This window comes from Puma concolor, chromosome C2, assembly GCF_028749965.1.
Source record: "Puma concolor isolate L17-30 chromosome C2, mPumCon1.1.hap2, whole genome shotgun sequence".
NCBI lineage: Eukaryota > Metazoa > Chordata > Mammalia > Carnivora > Felidae > Puma > Puma concolor.
Genome location: NC_141675.1, coordinates 34400751 through 34422989, shown reverse-complemented (window position 1 = coordinate 34422989; position 22239 = coordinate 34400751). Strand labels below are relative to the sequence as shown.

The window sequence follows — 22239 nt, the reverse complement described above, 5'->3', positions numbered from 1 at the left end:
AAACTAAAGAGACTATCTGCATAGGTTAAAAATATACAAAGACATCCATTTTTAGAAACACAAATCAAGCAGCACCCATTTTATTTTACAGTGTTTATTATAGTTAAAGTTCCTCTTGTAAAACATTAGTGATTTTGGTCCATATCTTATTTTCCATTTGGCTTTAAAACACTTTACATTATTTACAAAATAAATTGCAATCTTTATGATTGTACATAATTTTTTTTTGACCCTTGGAATATTACCATTTTAAGTAACTAAAAAATAAACAGTTGGGAGACTAAGTGTACTAAAAAGTACATCTTGAACATATTTAATTACCACGGTAATTTAAAAGTCTTGATCTTTACTTCTTAAGATTAAAACGCACCATCATGAAGTCATTCAAGAATCTCCGGAATTTCTCTATCATCCACAATGAGACTATGGATAATCCCTTCTTTCCGCTTCCCACTACTGACAGCCTTTATGTAACAGTCATGGTTCCCAACACTGAAGTGAGTTTCAGTCCCGTCATCTACAAACTCACCCTAGGCCAACAAAAGAAGGAGGAATTAGTGTTCCAGAAACATTTATCTTCGTCTAGAGCATTAACACCATCTAAAAGTGTAGTATAATGAAGTATCTATCAGCTAAATGTTAAACTTTGGAAAATTAAAGTTAGAACCTTGTATTGCTAGATGCTTTTACATCTCTGCTATGAACCGAAAATTTCTTACCTGTACCCCTCAAGATTATAGAATCTTATGTTTCAGGGGGAAAAAAAACCCTACACCACGTGGCTAGGTGACTATAACATGTTCTATGTAGACAGTATCAACTATTTTTAAAAGTAAAAATGATAAACATGATAGCAAACACATACTTTATACCAAGTTACTTGTTCTATATCAAGAACAGCTCGCATGCATTATTTCAGGGTGTCCTCGCATAGCCCTGTCTATAGACTAGAAGTACTATTACTATAGTCCTAGAAGTATTATTACTATCCACACTGCAGAGGTGAGGAGGTTGAGGCACAGAGTGGTGAAATAGTTGCTGAGGGCCCCCTTCAGGAAGGGATGGGATGTTCTTACCCACTCTGAAAATCTGATTCCTCAGAATGTAAGGTGATTTACTGTAAAACACACAGGTCACATAAAAGCAAACACTACCGAGTCTAGACCTGTTCTTCCAGACACAGTAGCCACCGGCCACAGGTGGCAATTGAGCACGTGAGATGTGGGGACTCTGAAATGCAAGGTGCTATTTAAACGTAAAATATACACTGAGTTTGGAAGACTGAGAATGAAACAGAGAATGTAAAATAACTCTAAAAACTTTTTATGTTGATTACATGTTAAATGATAATATTTTGGATATACTGATTTAAACCAAATATATTATTAAGATGAATTTCATCTTAAGACTTTTTAGTGTGGCTGCTAGAAAAGTTACACAAGAAACTCGTATCTGTGGCTCATATTGTATTTCTACTGAACATCTAGAGTAAAAAGATCGGGGCCAAGTAGTACAGAGAAGGAAGGAACAGGAGGCTTGGAGGATAAACGTGAATTCTGCCAGAAAGCAAAGAAATGACAAGCAGACTTAAAACTTGGCTATGAGCTTCCTGGCAGCCAAAGTGGACAGAGCAAGGTCCCGTAGCTGATATTATCCAACCAATGAAAGCATGGGATGCACTGGGTAGAGCTTTTTCTGAGCTCTGAGAAGATTCTGGCCAATGGCTCTTTATGGGAGGTGTACTGACACCTTGCGGGGGCACAATCTCACAGATACATAATCTTGGTCATGAGGCTTTGAGATGAAAAGAAAAAGGAGAGAAAATAAACCAACTCAGGTGTGCACTGTGCTGGGGAAGGCTGCCCAGACACAGAGCTGCCAACACCACACTGCAAATTAGGTTGTAGTTACAATAAGGAAGCAACTGGGTTGTAAAGGGCTATTGTCCAAACACTTGTGCTTCCCTGTTAATAACTGAACAACAAAGACATTGTGGATAAACATTATCGTTAAGTTCTTATTTACGACCACAGACCACATTCTTAACACCACAAAACAATGTTCTCTTTACATCTGCACTGGAGAATTCCTTGAGGGTGGGAGGGAAGGGGATTAAAAACTGATGATTGAGCATCTAGAGAATTCCAGGGTAGGAAAGAAAGAACAGCAAGAACCACCAGGTGTGGCATAGGGTACACAGCAGGTGCCTGATCTACGTTAATGGATTCCACAAGGGGCCGTGAAACACTGAAGTGCTCACCAAGCCTCTGAATAAAAGAAGTCTCTAACAGTGGATTTAACTTGGAGAGTGAGTGGCTCAAGCTCTGGGGATCGTTGAGTGAGCCCTGGTTAAATATCCCTTCAAGAATTCATACCAGGAGTAAGAAAGAGAGAGGCATTTATCTTTGTAACTTCTGATTTCTGGCGTGGGCACTTCCTCAGAAGCAGACAGCCACGAGACCCAGCAGGTCTTCGGTAGCCTGCTGAATAAATTCATCCCGGACCTCCTGCCTTCCGAGCACCTCTCCCCACCTTCCTATCCCGACAACAGACAAGGAGACAATGGCAGCAACTACAATGTGCAACTAGCTAAAACGTAACAACAGCAGAGTCTTGTCACCTCTAGCCCAGAAGGCCACGTCTGAGCTAGCATGAAAGGTGGGTACAAGGGATGGTGCCCCCTGCTGGCCAGCAGACCCCACAGCCCTCCGGAATGTCCACCCAGGGACGTGAGCTCCCAGTCCCACACTCTGTGCTTTCCATGCTGGTCTCCTGTCTCCACTTGCTCCCTGTGCTGTGCACACCGCTATTACTTCATCCTCACCGAATTCATCCCAATATCCATCCCATATAACAATGCAAGCAGCTGACGGCAGGGGCCCAACACTCTGGGGTGTGACGGGGATGTCGTGCTTGGCCTCAATGAGCGGTGTACCCTCCTGGCACTGCTGGTCTACAAATTCCACTTGTCTTCTGGGGTTTGCAACAGTGCCCTTTCCTCTCTGCCTTTGTGTCATCCGACACCGTGTGCAGCACTTCTTTTTCAAAAACTTTTCTTTTAGAGAAGTACTGTCTGCTTTGAGTATGGTATATGTAAAGCCCTCCTATTCAAAGTGTGACCCATGGGCCGACAAGCAGCATTGGCAGCACCAAGGGAAGTGTCACAGTTTGCATTTAACAAGATCCCAGGTGATTCCTATGCATGCAGATTTGAGAAGTGGAGGTATAGAGCCCCACCTGAACTTGGAAAAACACAGGAGGAGGCCAAACTTTGGGGGGGGGGGCAGTTTTTGATGTGTGGATGCTTTTTAGGACAGAGTCTGGTCCAGGCGAGGAAAGGTGCCAGCTGGCGAGAGCTGATGCCAGCTCGCAACATAAGGTGTTTCCATGCCCTTCCTGTCCCCAGGCGCTGTCTGGGAAAGGTCTTCAGAATTTGGAGTCAAGGGTACTTCATCTTGTTCTTAGAGATTAACCGAGATGACCTTGGTTAATTATCAATCTCCATAATTAGGAAATGCAGCAACATTTCAATGGCAACTATACTCATGGTGCTAAGAGTAATCAGAGGGTCAACTTACTGCTGTCTCCATTCTTTTACCATTACACCATACGTCCATAGTGTCTTTTTCTGTAAAAGTAACAAATTAAAAAAAATTATACTCTATGACTCAAAGTTAACTCTTCATTATTTTAAGAAAAGTTTGATATACTAGATTTTGAAATGTACTCATGGCTTTCAAATTCTCCTAAATTTGAAGACACTATGTTTACTCTTGGTTCACAGACAAAACAAAAATGAAACAAAACACTCTTTTAAGAGAAAATCATGGTCTCAGTACAAATGGATGAAGCCTTGTCAAACAAAATAAACACCGCAGCACAAACTTCAGTATTTAAGAGGATGCACAGAAATGAATGTGAGGAAGGAGCTTTTCACATGGACTGTCATCGTGACCAGATGACTCCCCTGTCTGTCACACTGAGCCACCTGGATGATGGCACAGAAAGGCCACCAAGAAAGGCTGCCACGAGGTTCACACAGGCTGGACAGCACATCAGGCTTAGAAATTTAGCCTTTAATTTCCTACTGGATAGCACAAGAATCTCTATTCATTTTTTGCGATAGTTTCACTTTGGGGAAAATTATTGGATCATAAAAAACCAACAACACAGGTATACCTGGTGGCTGTGCTGGGTACGGTGCTACTGGGTATGCGCTGGGTATGGAGCCAAGTGCTGCCATGATACGCTTGGCTGTTGGTTAAGCTGCCAGAGCTCACCTCGGGAGGCGTGTATATGTGTGCGCGTGTGCACAATATATGTGCGTTTTGGGAGAGGATCCCCAGCCCTGCTTGTAAATATTAGTGTGCTGGCAGGTGGCAGGAGAGAAGACTGCAGTCATTAAGCAGCCAGAAGACGAGCTGTAGGTGTTATAACGAAGGCTGGAAAGAATCGTGACCCGTGTGTGCAGGATGCCCAGGAGGCAAAAACTTGCCTGGGGGTCAAGGCTGAGGTGCCAGTCAGGGGCTTAATTGTGACAGGCCATCTACTCCAGGAACACAGTCTAACAGGGATCCTTTTCTCCCCACACCTTGAGATGGGAGCCTCAGAGAGTGGAGGGAGGCCTTTGAGCTGGGCTAAAGGGAGACAGAGGCAGAGGGGCCCAAAAGATGTGGGCAGATGTTGCCCTAGTGGCCTCCTGAGCGGGAGGCATCACCAGCCGCAGCTGCAGGGAAACCCAGCTTGTCCCAACAGCTGATCAGAGCGCACAGTGCTAAAATAAGCATGGCGGTGGTGAAAACTGGAAATTTAGTGTGCTTGCTGGACATGTGCTTGCATGCAGATTCCTTCTAAAGCTATTTTTAATGTACCTCTGAAGAAACCTGCTAATCCAGAAACCATAAAAGAAAAATGGGACAAATCTGACTACATAAAAGAATATTTCTGCATGGTTTAAAAAACCATGTACACACATAAGCAAACTCATACAATAGATGACAAACTGGGAAAAATGAAGTGAAGCTCACAGCACAGACAAAAGTCTAATCTTGAGAGAAAGACCAAGAGCCCCAAAGAAAATGGGTCAAAGGACACGAAGATACATTATCAGAAAAGAAATACAAAAGGACCTCAAACATGAAAAGATGCTCAACTTCACTTAATTTTGAAAAAGGCAAATATGAACAACACTGAAATACCACGTTTCATGCAGCAGAATATCAAAAAAATAACAAAATCTGACACCATGCTCTGCTGGAGAACCTGTGGGGAAATGGGTACTTGGGAGCACAAACCAGTAGAAGCACCAGGAGGGACAACCGGGCACCATCTCCTCAAACAACAAGGGCAGTGATGTTGGACCCAGCGACCCTACTTTCCCACTTCTGGGATTTTATGCTAAAGGGATATGTGAACCAAATTCCAAGAGGCAGGTGAACAAAGCTATTCATCCAACACTGCTTCTAACAGCAGCAGGTTAGAAATAGCCCAAACGCCCATCTGTCAGGGATGAGTTAAATAAACTATTTTACTGACTACTGAGACTTACTCCGCAGCTATAAAAAGAAGTATGAGAAACTTCTTTATGTGCTGGTAGAAGAGGATCCTCCGAATATACAAATAAGTCAATAAAACAAGAGGCTTTTATGAAATAAGGCAGTAGTAAAATATTTGTATTTGCTTGACTCTGAAATGAAACACTGGAAGGGCTCATTATTAAAAAAAAAAAAAGCTTATCTTTATTGAGGAAACAGGGTGGATGGGAATAGGGGTGGAAAGAAATTTCTGCATATATCTTTTCCCATCATTATGATTTCTGAATCATATAAGTATAGCACCTATTCAAGTATGTATGTTAAAAAAAAGAACATATCTATCTGATAAAGTATTCAGTCATTGCTGCTCAGAAGTGGATTCAGTGAGTCATAGGAGGTCCTGGAGCATGTGCGTCTTGGAGCCTCTTCCCTCTGCCTGCCTGCAGCTTTCCTAAAAATAATGAGCATCTTTATCGTATGCCCAGATTATGCTCCTGAAATACCATTTGCCTCTACTAGAAACCAGGGCATTTTGGAAAAAGGGGTGATTTCATGTCTGAGTAGAAAATGTTCAAATGAGCCTAAGACATCTTGTCATACCAGATTGCAAGGAAGCTTTCAATGTCTACCAAGGATGTGTCAAAAGGACTCAGGAGTAAATCTAAACAATACACCATTGGCCAAAACTGGGACAATGTGAGGGTCAATAAGGATAATAACTTCAGTATGTTGTGACACACACCAAATTGTTTAAATCCATGAGTTAATAACGACCAAAAAACCGTAAACAATCACCTTTAGAGGAGAATATGTTCCAATTCAGTATTTTGAAAACTGGTAAAGGCAAAACAAGTGTTATTCTGCATTTGTTATACAAATTGTAACTCTGTGCAACCAGACAGATGACAGGAAGTTTCTTATTTTAGAAATATTCCAGAATATCACCATTTGGCAACTGCTAATGAATTAATAGATACAAACATTAGGTATTAAAGGTTGGCGACATAAAAAAAAAACATGTGCCTCTTGATATAACGAAACAACATGTGCCTCTTGATATAACGAAATTATAAAGTAGTGTTGCCAGAAAAAAAAAAAATCAAAGCTAAATCTGACCAATTCTTCAGTCAACTACCAATGTATAGGAAATATTAGAGAAATGCAGGTGCCTGGCTGGCCCAGTTGGTAGAGCATGCGACTCTTGATCTCAGGGTTGTAAGTTTGAGCCCCACACTGGGTAACAGAGATTACTTAAAAATAAAACATTTAAAAATATATATACTTTTTAAAAAAGGAAAAAGAAACAGAGAAACATCACAGAAATGCAATCCACAAAATCCATGTACTTCCAGCCAGTGCTCCAAACATTTTTCATTCTTTTTTAAGATTTTATTTTTAAGTAGTCTCTATACCAACATGGGGTTCAAACTCACAACCCTGAGATCATACTCAAAATCCTGAGCCAGTCAGGAGCCCCAACATTTTTCATTTTATTTATTTTTTATTTTTTTTGAATATTTATTTTTGAGAGAGAGAGACACACACACACACAGCATGAGCGGGAGGAGGGGCAGAGAGAGAGGGAGACACAGAATCCAAAGCAGGCTCCAGGCTCTGAGCTGTCAGCACAGAGCCTGAGCCATGAGATCATGACCTGAGCCGAAGTCGGACGCTTAACCGACTGAGCCACCCAGGCGCCCCAGCAACATTTTTCATTCTTAAAAAAATTTTTATAAAACGGTATTTGTAGGGGTGCCTGGGTGGTTCAGTCGGTTAGGCACCTGACTCTTGATTCTGGCTCAGGTCACGACCTCACCATTCGTGAATTCAAGCCTCGCATGGGCTTTTCCCTAACAACACAGAGCCTGCTTGGGATTCTCTCTCCCTCTCTCGCTGCCCCTTCCCCCTCACTCAAAAGTAAATAAACAAACTTAAAAAAAATAAAAAGGTATTTTCTAGCATTTGACTAGACTGCAGAATCTTTACAGGTATGGACAACATCTCTTCATCTATGTATCCTCAGTGACTGATATGCTAACTGGTATTTCGTAGGTACTCAATATCATCTAAATAAGTGAATCATTGAATTAATGAGATGATCCAAATGGTCTTAATGATTTGAGAAGCAGGAAATACTTGGAGTACCAGAAGAGAGAAAGGATAGTAACTGGTAAATATTTGTCTCTTAAGTTTTGTAGGCCTGGTAGAAACAACACAGATGGCAATCTGTAACAAAAAAAACTTAGTTTAAAGATCAATGGCTTACTACATTTTATTTTTTAATCTACTTTATCTGGACTTTGACAATTTTGATCTGTTGCAGTACTAAACCTATTGCTACCTAGAGAAAAAGTCCCTGGTTACTAATCAATCTTAGATTTCCAACGGTCTTTTTTTTTTTTTTTTTTAATGTTTATTTATTTTTGAGAGAGAGAGAGAGAGACAGAATTGGAAGCAGGCTCCAGGCTCCAACCTATCAGCAGAGAGCCCGACGTGGGGCTTAAACTCATGAACCATGAGATCATGACCTGAGCTGAAGATGGACGCTTAACTGAGCCACCCAGGTGCCCCTCCAACTGTCTTTACACATCCTTTTAAAGAGAAATATAATAATATTAAATAATAGAAATATCAATAATAAATAGCAAATGTCTACATCAATATTTCTCTTTTTTTTAACCTGTTTATCATCCTCAAAACTGTCACTATAAAATCTGGTTCTCACATATCAATTAAATGAATACTTCATTCACACAAGACACATCAAAAATATACCTACGCTGGGGCGTCTGGGTGGCTCAGTCAGTTGAGGGTCTGACTTTGGTTTGAGTCATGATCTCATGGTTCATGAGTTCAAGCCCCACATTGGCCTCTGTACTGACAGCTCCGAGCCTGGAGCCTGCTTCCAATTCTGTGTTTCCCTCTCCTGCCCCTCCCCCCAACTAGTGTACCCTCTCTCTCTCTCTCTCTCTCTCTCTCTCTCTCTCTCTCTCAAATAAACAAACATTAAAAAAAAAAAAAAAGAAAAATATACCTACCCTTACACTCTGTCTATTCAAAGCTCTCACAAGAGGGACTAATTAACAACCATCATAAAAAGCCAATGAATTCTGCAGAAACAGCACTCACCCAAAACGACTCTAAAGTCCTCACCATCCAAATGTAATACCCAAGTATTGGTGGTTTTTGACCTGTTCTCCATATACTTCTTGAGACTCTTCCCATTAATTTCCAGAGTATATTCATATGCAAATCCACTGATAGCATCTATATTTATCGTTGCTTTTGTCTTTGCAGCTCCAACACAGAAGGTTTCTTTGCCCACTAATTTGAACATCCATTCTTTTCTTATCTCTTCCTAAGCAATAAAATATAAAAGTTGAAAACACACAAATGGAAGAAAATTTAATATTTATAGAAATGCTATAATTTAAAAAATTTTAAGTTTATTTATTTTGAGAGAGAGAGCAAGTGATTGTGGGGGAGGGGTAGAGAGAGAAGGAGAGAATCCCAAGCAGGCTCTGTGCTGTCAGCAAGGAGCCTGATGAGGGGCTTGAACTCACAAACCATGAGATCATGACCTGAGCCGAAATTGAGTCATATGCATAACTGACTGAGCCAGGCGCCCCAAGAAATGGTATAATTAAAGTGAGTAAATAGCAGTGCTATTTAGGTATAATTTTATTCTTTCATGATCCAAATATTTTACAAAATAAAAGCACTTGAAGTTTAAATGTTATATAGTTTATGGATTCTGTAACTATAAATAGTTTGCTTTGTCCAGCAAAATGATACAGGCCAAAATATAAAGATAACCACTGTAAGAGAAAAGCCCTGAATTCATACATGAAGAATCTACATTAACAAAATCAAGCATTTTTTCCCTACCTTCCCATCTACATATACCACTCGTTTGCCTGATGTGGTCCCATGTTCAAATTCAATCTTATGGACTCCGTCACTTAAAGCAACATCCCAAACGGCTACGAGATCCGTCATTTTTTCCAGGCTATAAGGAGGGCTAAGGGAATAAAATGAAGCAATTATAATAGACCAAAAACAGTAATTTATCTTTCCAGGTAAAAGTATCAGATTTTTTAACCCATAAAATTAGAAAATGTTAAAGTGATAGTAACTGAGAAATTCTACTCACAGTACATATAACTATCTTCTCCCTCTTGTGCACTCTTCCTTTAAGATGAAACTACTATATATGGGTATGTAGTCGGATAATTCCAAACAAAGTCACCTTAATATTAATAGGATTAAGAGCCGATCAGTTTATCCAGGATAGTATTCTAAGCTTGGCTACAGAATAATGCTTGGAAAGGTCAGTAAAAAGTCTCTACTTCTCCCCTGCACCCCCATTTAGAAAGCACAGTATTTAATTCTGGTTTTTCTTCCTCAGATCCATTCACTCCAAAACAAAAACTCTCCAAATATTTCATACTTAAACCAATTAGGATTCATTTTAACAAAAACGGTTCTAATTCATTATACTAAGAAAAATAAAAGTCATAGAAGAAATGTCCTATAATAAGAGAGAAAAAAATGGAAAATGGTAATTCTTGTCTTTACTATAGTAATCTTATTTAAAAAACAAAGGATTCTGTTTTGTCATAAGTTTCTGGCACAAATTAAATACATATGTTTGATATTAATATGTTAATATAAAATATACAGCATTCATCCTATGAGTCCTGTGTGAATGACATGTTATATAAGACATACAAAAAATATTTTTGAGCCTGTTCTTTTAACTACATCTTACTCCTTATTCACTCTAATGTCTTTTGTGTGCTCTAAATCAGAAATGGTAAATGGATTTTTTGTCATTTTGAAGTGACTGCCAGGAACTCTGTGCTAAGATGGGTTTGGAGACCTTATATCAGGCCCTACGGGAAAAGACGTGCCATGTTGGTGGCAGCCACCTACATGCCAAGTGTTTACTACCCTTGCTCTAAATCACAGAAAAGCAAAACCAAGCATTCTGCAACTTTACAAAATGTGTGCTTAACAAAAGTAGCCTGGATAAATAACTCTTGAGTGATTAAAACAATCTTGAAAATTTCAAAAGCTAGTTTTACTGCCATGCAAGACATTTACCTTTCATCATCTTCAAAGATAGGACTGTCATCTCCAGATGCCATGGTTGGCAAAATAGCCTTTAATCCAATTAGCAGCCAGGAAAGAAAAAAGCAGAATTGCAGCAAAGAAAGATTGAGAGCAACAAAGATAACATCAGCAAAGTTTGCAATCCATTTCTTAAATTGCATGCAGTTTCCGATGAAACCAGCTTTTACATACAATAGAATTGCAACCTCCAATTTCAGGAAAAGAAATTAAGTCATGCACATTGGCCAATCATATTTTTCCCTGTTATAAATGTATAATTTCCTAAAGCTAGAGAATAAACTCTAGTTTATTCCAAATATTATACCACATCAGAGCTGCAAGAGACCTAGAGGTCCTCTGGGTCCTGTGCTTCTCAAATCAAGGTATAAGAAGCCCCAAGGGTGTGAGGTGTAGGTCAGGGAATACATAAAACTCCAGGATACACAGAATGCATCTCAGGAAGCATCAATGTTACAGGGTGGTAACAAATTTAAATGCAATCATATATTAAATTTTAGAATATACATTATGTCGGAATATATAACTTAAAAATTTTGGGGGGGGGGCACATGGTTAGCTCAGCCAGTAGACCATGCAACTCTTGATCTCGGGGTCGTAAGTTCAAGCCTCTTGGGTATAGAGCTTACTTAATAAAAAATATAATAAATTTTTAAAATTTTTTTTAGAGAACTTCAAAGAAATGACAAGTTTGCAGGTAGCAGCCAAGGATATGCTAGTGCTGTTTCCCAACAGCAAACTTAATTTATCCACTTACTCGACCCCACTTAATTTACTAGTGCCAATAATGAATCCACAAAAGTTATGTGGTTTGCTCAGGTCACTAGTAGGGCCTGAGCCAGAATTAGAGCCCAGTACTCCAATGCAAATACCACAGAATTAACTGGGCTATAATACTAATTAAATTTTACTAAAATCAAAAGCACACATATTCACACATGCATAGGAAACCCTCCACATTTGGAGATTTGAGATTAACAGCCTGTACCCCTGCCAAACCTACCGAAAAATAGGCTCAACTATTTTTTGCTTCCAAAATCTACTCTGGCCTAGCCTTTTCCCTATAGTTGCCCAAGGGTGCTCCCTCCTTGTTAAAAATGGGAGATTGCCCAACTTCTTTAGCTGGAAACAGTCAGAAGCCACAAATTGTTTTTAAAAGGATGTCAAAGAAGAAATTAGTACTGATAAAAGCACTCCAACAGGCAAAGAAAACATACAAATTTTAGAATAAAAATTAGATAAAACTTCAAAACACTTTGTAGCTAGAATAAATCTTTTTTTTTTTTTTTTTTTGGTAGCACCTTAACAATTTGTGAAATTTTCTAGTCTTTCTAGAAGCCCTAGGATATCTCCTATGAAAGTGGAGGGTATCCTGCACCTATAAAAGCAAAGAGAATACATAGCAATAGAGGAAGCCAAACAGAATATAAACTTGGATAAGCCATCCTTTGCACATCAGAGTGGGCTTAGGGATATCATTCAAATTTTGCTTTATAACTTTTAAAGACCTTATAAAGCTCAGTAATTCCGCATTCAAACTTGAAAGAATTGCCCAGTTTTTCCATGACAAGGGACTTTAATATTATCATACTAACATAAAGGCATAGTACTATCTTAATTACAATAACTTTTCATATAGGAGTATAAAAGACAACACAACAAATTAGAAGGGAAGTGAGAAATCAAAATCACATTTATTTTTTGAAATTTTCCCCTAAACTATCAACATTTATTTATACATTCATTTATTTATGGAGCATCTATCTAAGGTGCTAAAAAGCTTTGGAAATTGTGATGGTTGCACCAAATTGTGAATGTGCTTAATGCCACTGAATTGTACCCTTAAGGATGGTTAAAATGGCTGGGGCACCTGGGTGGCTGTTGGCTAAGCATCCAACTCCAGCTCAGGTCACGATCTCATGGTTCAAGAGCCCCGCATCAGGCTCTCTGCTGTCAGTACAGAGCCCGCTTCAGATCCTCTGTCCCCCTTTCTCTCTGCCCCTACCCTACTCTCTCACTCTCTCAAAAATAAACATTTAAAAGAAAAAGATGGCTAAAATGGCAAATTTTATGTCATATGTATTTTGCCGCTACTTAATAAATAGTGTAATATACAAAAAGACACTGTATACTTTAAATGGGTGAATTGTATGGTATGTGAATTATACTTCAACTAAATTGTTAAAAAAAAAAAAGACCTAGGTGCCCTTCTGGTAGTGTTTCTTGAAATGTGATTGTATCTATAACTGAAAGATGATCACAACTGTCCTTGTTCCCAATATCTCCATTACTCATTTGAATAATGATAAATATCTGTCACACATCTCTAAGTTACAAACTGGACTTAATAAACACATGTCATATTCTAAATTCATTCACCTTGCTGATAGTTATCAGTCACTTATGTGCCAGGCACTCAGCTGGACACTAAGCTCAGAGTGAGGGGCTCTAGAGAGACCAAAAGATGACTACAACAGAACCATAGGAGTGTCCTTGAAAAGGGAAGCAGTGAAGGACAGAATGGGCCCACAGAGAGAGGATACTGGCCTGCTAAGTGGGTAAGGAGAGAGGAGACTTGGCTTTATCTTTTTTTTAATTTTTTTTTTAACGTTTTAATTTATTTTTGAGACAGGGAGAGACAGAGCATGAACAGGGGAGGGTCAGAGAGAGGGAGACACAGAATCTGAAACAGGCTCCAGGCTCTGAGCTGTCAGCACAGAGCCCGACGCGGGGCTTGAACTCACGGACCGTGAGATCATGACCTGAGCTGAAGCCGGCCGCTTAACCGACTGAGCCACCCAGGCGCCCGGAGACTTGGCTTTAAAACCTGAGAGAATGGGGCACCTGATTGACTCAGTCTGTTAAGTGTCCGACTTCGGCTCAGGTGTGATCTCACAGTTTGTAAGTTCAAGCCCTACATCCAGCTCTGTGCTGACAGCTCAGAGCCTGGAGCCTGCTTCAGATTCTGTGCCTCCCTCTGTCTCTGCCCCTCTGCCGTTCTGTCTCTCTCAAAAAAAAAAAAATTTTTTTTTAAGTTTTAAAAAATAAACTCTTATACATACACTTAATTTTCAGGATCATGTGACCACACTGGAAAATGATCATTACAAAGAAAATTCCCTCCATTTAATAACAAAACTTTAAAAATGTAAATGAAAAGGATGGAAAAACAAATTCCATTTTTTTCACTGATGATGTCACTCACTCAACACTTTTTACATGTCTTCAAAGAAAACTTAAGTATCTAGACATCAGCGTATCTTTTAAAGTCTCTTCCCTAGCGATCCAACAGTCATGTTTCAGAATATGCTCCAAACATTAAGACGTTTCCACTGTTCATCTAAACCCAGATTGAATTTTGCCTTAAATTGGGTTTTAAGTGTACTGGGTACTGTAATAGTATGTCCAAGCTAAACCCAAGTCAGTTTTGAATTACTAACACATTCATAGTTCCCTTTTCAGCAAAAGCTCTAGGTAAGGCCAGCCACAAGGGAGGTCACTTTTCGACAAGTAGGCGTTGACACTGTACGCCCAGAACCCTGTGAAGCCCTGGGACCTCCAGAAAAGCCAGGAAGCTTCGTGAACCAGGGGGCTCAACGAACTGCTTTCTGTAATAGCTACAAACTGAAAACCACCTGCAAGTTCACCGACAGCGGGGGAGCGGGGCGCGGCGCGGCATCCACGAAGTAAATCACAGTCCGGTCACTCAACAAACTGCACGTACAGCCCGGGCCAGGCCCCGGGGATGGATGCGGCGGTCAGCTTGGCGCACACGAACGCAGTCCAGTGTGGCCAATACAAAGGACGCAGGAAAATACGCAAAGCCACGGGTGGCTGCCCGTAATGCATCCTTTGGCCAAGAAGCCACGTTACGGCACCTCACGATCTAGGGTCTGCACAAATACGGTCCGCTTGTGCGTCCATGGAAAAAGCGGCAGGAAGTGTATTATCCTAAGGTCGCAGGGCCTGGCCGGGCAGGGGAGACTCGCGGCCTGCCGCTTGGTCCCGCCTCTGCCCTCGGCCCTGCAGACGCGACACGCCCGGAACACCCCAGCACCGCCTGAGGCCTCACCCGCGGCGTCTCACGGTCCGCGTAAACACCGCCCACCGCTAGCAGCGCCCGCCGCCGCCGCCTCGAGATGGCCGCCGCCGCCGCCGCCGCGCTCCAGCGCAGAGGCTTCTGGGGGCCGTCTCACCTGCGCCGCGGGGCTCACCTGGCCGCCGTGGACCGCGGGAGGCTCTGCGTCGTGGACCCGCAACGCGCGGGTTCGGGCTCTGCCACTTAGGCCGCGTAGGCTTGTTCCCTTCGCCGAGAACCGGGCGCCTCCTCCGCGTAAGCCGAAAGCTCAGCAGCCTCCAGTCCCGTGCGCGCCGACTCTCTGGCGCTTCAGGTCCCCGGAGGTGCCCAGCGCAGGCCGCCACCCGCCCCCGCGCACTGCAGACCCAGCCCCGCCCGCTGCCTCAGAGGACGTCTTAGCGCTCTCTGCACGGGCACCCCTCCCCGCCCTTCCCCGTTCCAAACCTTAAGTCCCGCACCGCGTCCAGTCGTCCCTCCAGCCGAGGTTGGTAAGCCCCGCTGATAGCCAGCGCGAGGCTGGACGCCCGGGATAACCTGGTGGCCAAAACAGAACCTGTGTCTTCTCTGAAGCCACCGGGCAGGTAAATCTGATTATGGCCTTCGTTCTTTGAAATCTGTTTATGGCTCTGGCCGCTTCCATAAGGACCCAAACTCTTTAAGCGGGCATGAGGCCCCGTGTAGATTCTCAGATGATGCAAGCTCTTTCTCCCCGCCCCTGCGGGCCTCTGCGGATGCTCTTCCCTCTGCTGGGCACTCCTCCCTGTTTTTTCCCTTAGTTATCCTCCACTTTCTTGTTGAGCTTGCTCTTCAGATATCATTTCTTAAGGAAAACTGACTTGGCCCTGAAGACTTGCAGCACTTGGAATTCTCCTTAGTCCCTGCCAGGGTGTGTAATTACTTGTGTAATTGTTGCTTAATGTGTAATTTAATAGTAGACTGAGGTCCTTAAAGGCAGGGGCAATGGGTGCTTGGCTCTCACTCTTGCATCTCCCACATCAGCACAGTGCAAGATGCTGAGCAAGTGCGTGAGTGAAAGGGAAGTTGAGAGACAATAGGAAACAATGTATTAATAGATTAATCAGTCTGCAAAGTCATAATGATTGAATTCTTTTTTTTTTTTAATTTTTTTTTCCAACTTTTTAAATTTATTTTTGGGACAGAGAGAGACAGAGCATGAACGGGGGAGGGGCAGAGAGAGAGGGAGACACAGAATCGGAAACAGGCTCCAGGCTCTGAGCCATCAGCCCAGAGCCCGACGCGGGGCTCGAACTCCCGGACCGCGAGATCTTGACCTGGCTGAAGTCGGACGCTTAACCGACTGCGCCACCCAGGCGCCCCCATAATGATTGAATTCTTAAGCAAATTATGTTACAAGGATTCTGCTTAGTGAGCACTGATTTCTTGTTTGCTACCTTGTACTGAAAACTCTTCTAAGACAAAGACTCTTCATATTTGTAATTTTCTTCTAAATCAGTGTCTGGAACAGAAAGTTTTCAATAAATGTTGAAAGAATGAGTTAGGGGCGGCAGATAAAAGGCCCAGAGTGGAAATTTTCAGGGATGGGACAGGGCTAAGACACCTCCCTAATTACTTTTTCTTAGTCCTTAGTGAGTTGTTGGGCTACGACCAGGAAACCTTGGTTGGGAAGCAGCTCAGTGATACTGTTTAAGGAAGGATCATATTTTCTGGTAAAACTTTAGAAATCTGGATATCCTCTACAAGATCAGAAAGGTATAATTTGTTGAATGCTTGCTATGTCCTTATATATTGTCGTCTATTTATTTTCACAATAGTCCAGTGCTTGTATTACAGAGAGACCCAAAGCACTTCAGCAGTTGCAGGGCCGGCATGTGGAATGAGGCCTGTGGGATGCAAGAAGTTCATGTTAACAGGGCCTGTTAATAGAAAAGTGTTGATTGTGCTTGAATAAAAATCTGGGCCTGTTCTTAGAGTCCTGCGAAGTTCCTCTGCCCAGGGTCTGCAGAATACATTCATGAGGTACACTGAAGTCTGCACCACGAATAGGCAGTGCCGTCTGATTCCTCCGCTGGCTTGTTCCCCTCTTTTCTCTTTGGGTAGAATTTCTCAGATAACTGGCATTAAGGAACATACCAGTTTGGGCTACATTTTCCACCTACTTATTCCCAGGGGCCCAGGACAGTAGAGGTAGCAATAGTCACTTGTTACCAGACAGGATTGTTATGGAAAGAAAGTCTGAAGAAAACACGGTGAAAGGTATTGAACTTGAGTATAAATGTATTAATTCAAGCTGATTCTGCTTTTGACTCTACGTCCCCCGCCCCAAACTAATCTCTATGCCCAACATGGGGCTCAAACTCACAACCACAAGATCAAGAGTCACATGTCCTACTGACTGAGCCAACCAGGTACCCCATGCTTCTGACTTATTCTCACTCTCAGATTATTAATTTGATCTTATTTTGGGGGTGGGTGGGTGGCTCAATTGGTTAGGCGTCCTACTATTGATTTTGGCTTGGGACATAATCTCACCATCATGGGATGGAGCCCCACATTGGGCTCTGTGCTGGGCATGGAGCCTCCTTGGGACTCTCTCTCTCTCTCTCTCTCTCTCTCTCTCTCTCTCTCTCTCCCTCCCCCTCCCTCCCTCCCTCCCTCCTTCTGTCCCTCTGTCCCTCTCTCCCTTTCCCTGTGCCCCTCCCTGCTTTTGTGTGTTTGCTCTCTCTCTCTCAAGGGGATGGGAAAAAAGATTTTATTTTTAAGTAATCTTTATACCAACGTAGGGCTTGAACTTACAACCCCAAGATCAAGAGTCACATGCTCTACTTTAAAATGAAAAAAAAGAAAGAAAAAAAGAATCATGTGCTCTATCAACTGAGCCAGCCAGGCACCTCATCAGTGATGTATTTTAGGAGAGCAGCTAAAAATGTTTTCATTCACCATTCTCCATGTTTTCATTGGGCCTCCATTTGAACAGGGAATTTTTTTTTATAAGTGTTTGTTTATTTGGTGGGGGGGTGTGAGGGAGGGAGGGAGGAAGAGGCAGAGAGAGACAGAGAGAAAGAGAGAGAGAATCCCAAGCAGGCTCTGAGCTGTCAGCGCAGAGCCTGAGGCGGGGCTCCGTCTCAGGGACCATGAGTTCCTGCTCTGAGCCAAAATCAGGAGTAGGACGCATAACCGACCAGGCGCCCTGAAAAGGGAATTGTTAATGCGTTTGACTGATTTCCTGAATTTTTTACACAGTATGAACAGAGATCAAAATAAAAGGGAAAAGTTTTCTAGTCTGATACCTACAAGACTGAAAATTTTCCATATGCCCTTCCAGTATTGGTACAGCCCAACCGCTGGTGATATGTTTAAAGAAAGAGGCACCAGTGCTTGAGAAACAAGCACAGGGCCCAGGATTCTGGCCTCAGAGGGTGGTGTGTCCAGACCAGTGCCAGTAACAACAGTCTCTTGCTGCCGGCCAGGCTGCTGGGGCTTAGGCATCTTCCCCTCAGCCCAAGGAGGCTGTGGCTCTCCCTACACAAACACAGAAAGTGGAGAAGCAGTACAACAGGGTGATTTTGTAGAACTTCAAGAGAAGCTTGAAAATTTCAGGAGAAAGTAGGTTTTGGTTTGAGTCATGTGGAGATTGGGGTTTGTAGATAAACCCTTAATTAGAACAAAGAGCCAAAGGAAGGCGGTACAGACACATATTCCAGTTGGTAAAGATTTGTAAAAATTTGTATCATGTTTATTTTGAAAAATTTAAAAAGCATAGAAAAGTATAGAACAATACCCATATTGCTGCTACCTAGAATTGACTGACCATCATTAAATATTGGCTCAGTGAAAAATTTTAATAGAAGAAAACGTTGCAGATCAAACCCTATTTGATTTGCAACTCCAGCACCATTACTTGCTTCTCTTCCCCAAAGGCCAACATGAACATAAATTTAGTGTTTCCTTCCAAGCTCACCCTCTATAGTTATATAGAAATTATATACATGAATAGCTTATACCTGTTAGAATGTATATTATCTAAGACAAGAAATAACAAGTGTTGACAAGGATATGGAGAAAAGGAAACCCTTGTGCCCTGTTAGTAGGAATGTAATTTGGTGTAGCTACTGTGGAAAACAGTATGGAGGTTTAAAAAAAATTAAAAATAGAACTACACTATGATCCAGCACTTTCATTTCTGGGTATAGACCCCCCCCCCCCACCCCACCCTGCCACACACACACTATTATTATTATTCAGCTGTGAAAGAGAAGGAAATTCTGCCTTTTGTGACAACATGAATGGACCCCAAGGACGCTATGCTAAGTGAAATAAGTCAGACAGAGAATGACAAATAATGTATATGTCTCTTATAGGTGGAATCTAAAAAGAAAAGCAAAAATAAGCTCATAGATACAGAGAACAGATTGGTGGCCTTCAGAGGTTGATGGGAGAAATGGGTGGAGGGGGTATAAATTTATTAAAAATAATAATGAAGAGGGGTGTTTTGAACTATCCCACTTTGAATTATATATTGTCAATTTATTATTACTAGTGTATTTGGCTTGTCTCTACTATTTTACCTTTAGCTTTCTAATTGTCCCACCTTTGTTCTGCTTTTTATTCTCCTTTCTTGCATTCTTTCAAAAATTGTTTAATGTTTATTTTTGACAGAGAGAGACAGTGTGTGAGTAGGGGAGATGAGAGAGAAAGGGAGACACAAAATCAGAAGCAGGCTCCAGGCTCTGAGCTGTCAACACCGAGCCCGACACAGGCTCGAACTCATGACCTGCGAGATCATGACCTGAGCTGACAGGCTCAAACTCATGAACCTCGAGATCACGACCTGAGCTGAAGTCAGACACCTAACCAACTGAGCCACCCAGAAACCCCTCCTTTCTTGAATTCTTAAAAGTAGACTTGGGTTTTGTTTTCTTATTCCACTTTTTCTGTCTACTGGCTTAGAAGTCATTGGCTCTATTCCTCTTCTTCGAATGGCTACCCTTGAAATTTTACATTGCATACTTAACAAGGCCTAAACATCCCACCTCTTCTTACAAACAACACAAGGACCTTGGAATACTCTAACTCCAATGGCTGCCCCCATTTTCATTTTAGTCTGTCCTTTTTTTCAGCCCACAGATTTGCCTTCATGATCATTATACTGTATTACATGATGTTTGTTTTGATTTGTCTACCTGTTTATCATTTTTTCTCAACAATCCCTGCATCTCAGACTTGTCTTTGATCACTTGTCTTCTTTCTAAAGTACATACTTAGAAGTTCTTTTAATGTAGGTCTATTGGTGATTTTTAAAAAATTTTATTTTGAGATAATTGTATCTGGGAGCTCGGGAGAGCCACTGATCTGGACCCACTTTAACATGCTTCCAGAGTCCTAGTCAATGCAGGAATCTTGGGCTCAGTTCCCCCTGACTTGCTCCTGACTGTGCTGAGTAGGTATTTACATATAGGTAACACTCCTCTCGATATGTGTATCTCTCATAGCTTTGGGTTCAGCTCAAAATTTTGTTTCATCTCCTTTGAGATTTGCTTTCTGGAAAACCAGAAAGGAAATGATTATTATTTTGTAAATGTTTATTTATATTGAGAGAGAGAGAGAACAAATGAGGGGAGGGACAGAGAGGGAGATAGAGAATGCCAAGCACACTCCACACTGTCAGTGGAGAGCTCTATGTGGGGCTTGATCTCACAAACCGTGAAATTATGACAACAACTGAAATCAAGAGTTGGATGCTTAACCAACTGAGCCATCCAGGTGCCCCTATTATTATTTTTTTAGTATAAAAAGAAAAAAATTATATAATTAATGTTCTTAGGTATGATAGAGCCCTGCTTTTGAAAAATTATTTGAGGGCATTTGAGGGGCGCCTGACTGGTTTAGTCAGCGGAGCATGCAACTCTTGATCTCGGGGTTGTGAGTTCAAGCCCCATGTTAAGTGTAGAGATTACTTAAATATAAAATCTTTAAAAAATAAATAAATAAAAAGTTATTTTGAAGTTTACATTCTAGTGGAGGAGGCACTCACAAAAAATGAGGAAACAGATTGTGGTAAGTTGCTTCCAAGATGGCTCCCAAGGATCCTCACTTCTTGGTATTCACATCGTTGTATAGTCCTCTACTATGTTTTACTATAGTTGGTCTGTGTGATTAATAGCGTATAGCAGAAGTGATGATATGTGACATCCTGGATTAGGTTATAAAAAAGACTTCAGCTTTTGTCTTACGTGCTCACACATTCTCTTAGACACTCCCTCTGTGGGAAGCTGTCATGTTTTGGGGGTACCCAGGCAGGCTGTGGAGAGGCTCGCTTGATAAGGAACAAACAGCCCTGCCAGTAACCACATGGGTCAGTTTGGAAGTGAACCTTCGGCCGCAGCTGAACCTTGAGACGACCAGCCCAGGCTAACAGGTTGACTGCAACCTCATGAAAGATTCTGTCCAGACCATCCAGCTAAGTCCCCCCTGTGTTCCTGAGCCACAGACATGGCAAGATATTACATTTTTGTTTTAAGGGGCTGTGTTTAGGGATAATTTGTTATGTACCAATAGATAACTAATGCACAGATGAAATAACTTCAAATTGGAATAAATGCATACCCATCTTATGGTAGAGCAGATGCCCATCAAGAGAAGTGGTTGATAAAGTGGTTAATGAAATCGGCCTTGGAGCTGAGTGCTGGTTTCAGATCCTGGCTCTGCCACATACTAGCTGTGTCATCTTAGCAAGTCTTTTTTTTTTTTTTTTTTTTTTTTGTTTATTCCTATTTTCCAATTTGGTCATTTATAAAATGAAGATAACAACAGTACTTATGTTAAGGTTGCTGTGAAGAGTCAAGAAATTAGAAAATAAAAGTGTTTAGCCCAGAGCTTGATACATTTTAAAGGTTCAATTAATATAACTATTGTTAATCTGTATTGATTCTTGAGCATTTGTTATTAATATGTTTGAGCTGTTTGCTTATGGTCTTTCATATGGAAAATGGCTCCTGAAGGTGAAAGACCCCTGTATAAAACCGACTCAAATTTAACAATGCCACTCAACACTGTACTAAGTATCTATTATGTGCCAGGGACTGTGCTAGGTGCTGGAAAAGGTAAGATATGATCCGTGTCCCCAGAGTTCAAATTCTCATAGGAGAGGCAGAAACAAATGTATTAGTGTAATTAAGGATTCTAAGTCTACAAGACTTGTAAATTGAAGACTCTTCAAGAATTCATCACCAAATGCCATTCGTATGTGGTATACTCTTTGTTATGGGAATAACATTGATAGTTTTATGCTTCGGAGAAAAATTTGAGAATCAGTTTAGAAGTTTTGAAATGAAAAGTTCTGTTTTAATTGTTAACGAAGGCTGTAATTTATACTGGGAAGACAAAGCACAGAGGAAAGCAGTAAGCTGAAATGAAGGCAGCCTTTGGATCTCAGCTTAAATGTCACTTCCTGAGAGAGGCTCCTCCACACACCTCTGTTCTCTTCATAGACTTATCATAACTAATGCTTATTTG

At 41.4% G+C, this 22239-nt stretch overlaps 2 protein-coding genes and 1 pseudogene across 12 annotated transcripts in view; 1 reads left to right on the top strand and 2 right to left on the bottom strand.

The window, feature by feature from the left end:
- Positions 1-15262, bottom strand: part of LOC112850019 (small ubiquitin-related modifier 2 pseudogene) — a 243033-nt pseudogene extending 227771 nt beyond the window's left edge. The window contains exon 1 of the transcript XR_015239998.1: positions 15190-15262. The product of XR_015239998.1 is annotated as a small ubiquitin-related modifier 2 pseudogene (transcript). The remainder of the gene's footprint in view (positions 1-15189) is intronic.
- FAIM (Fas apoptotic inhibitory molecule) lies at positions 79-15323 on the bottom strand. Of its 7 annotated transcripts, none has more exons than XM_086674398.1 (6): positions 15190-15277; positions 10641-10699; positions 9423-9555; positions 8664-8892; positions 3579-3628; positions 79-530 (listed from the first exon to the last, which is right to left on the bottom strand). In XM_086674398.1, the coding sequence occupies exons 2-6, from the start codon at positions 10682-10684 to the stop codon at positions 381-383; spliced, it is 606 nt and encodes a 201-aa protein (XP_086530524.1). In that variant the 5' UTR covers positions 10685-10699; positions 15190-15277; the 3' UTR covers positions 79-380. The 7 variants fall into 7 exon arrangements, with proteins under 7 accessions (XP_086530524.1, XP_086530522.1, XP_086530523.1 ...); XM_086674396.1 differs by lacking the exon at positions 15190-15277 and adding an exon at positions 14882-15123; XM_086674397.1 differs by lacking the exon at positions 15190-15277 and adding an exon at positions 14303-14731.
- CEP70 (centrosomal protein 70) overlaps positions 15197-22239 on the top strand; it is an 86229-nt gene continuing 79186 nt past the window's right edge. For 2 of the 4 annotated variants that reach the window (XM_086674390.1, XM_086674384.1), the window contains exon 1: positions 15197-15326. The gene's annotated coding sequence lies outside the window, so the exon portion shown is untranslated. The remainder of the gene's footprint in view (positions 15327-22239) is intronic. The other 2 variants (XM_086674392.1, XM_086674387.1) reach the window with 1 other exon arrangement.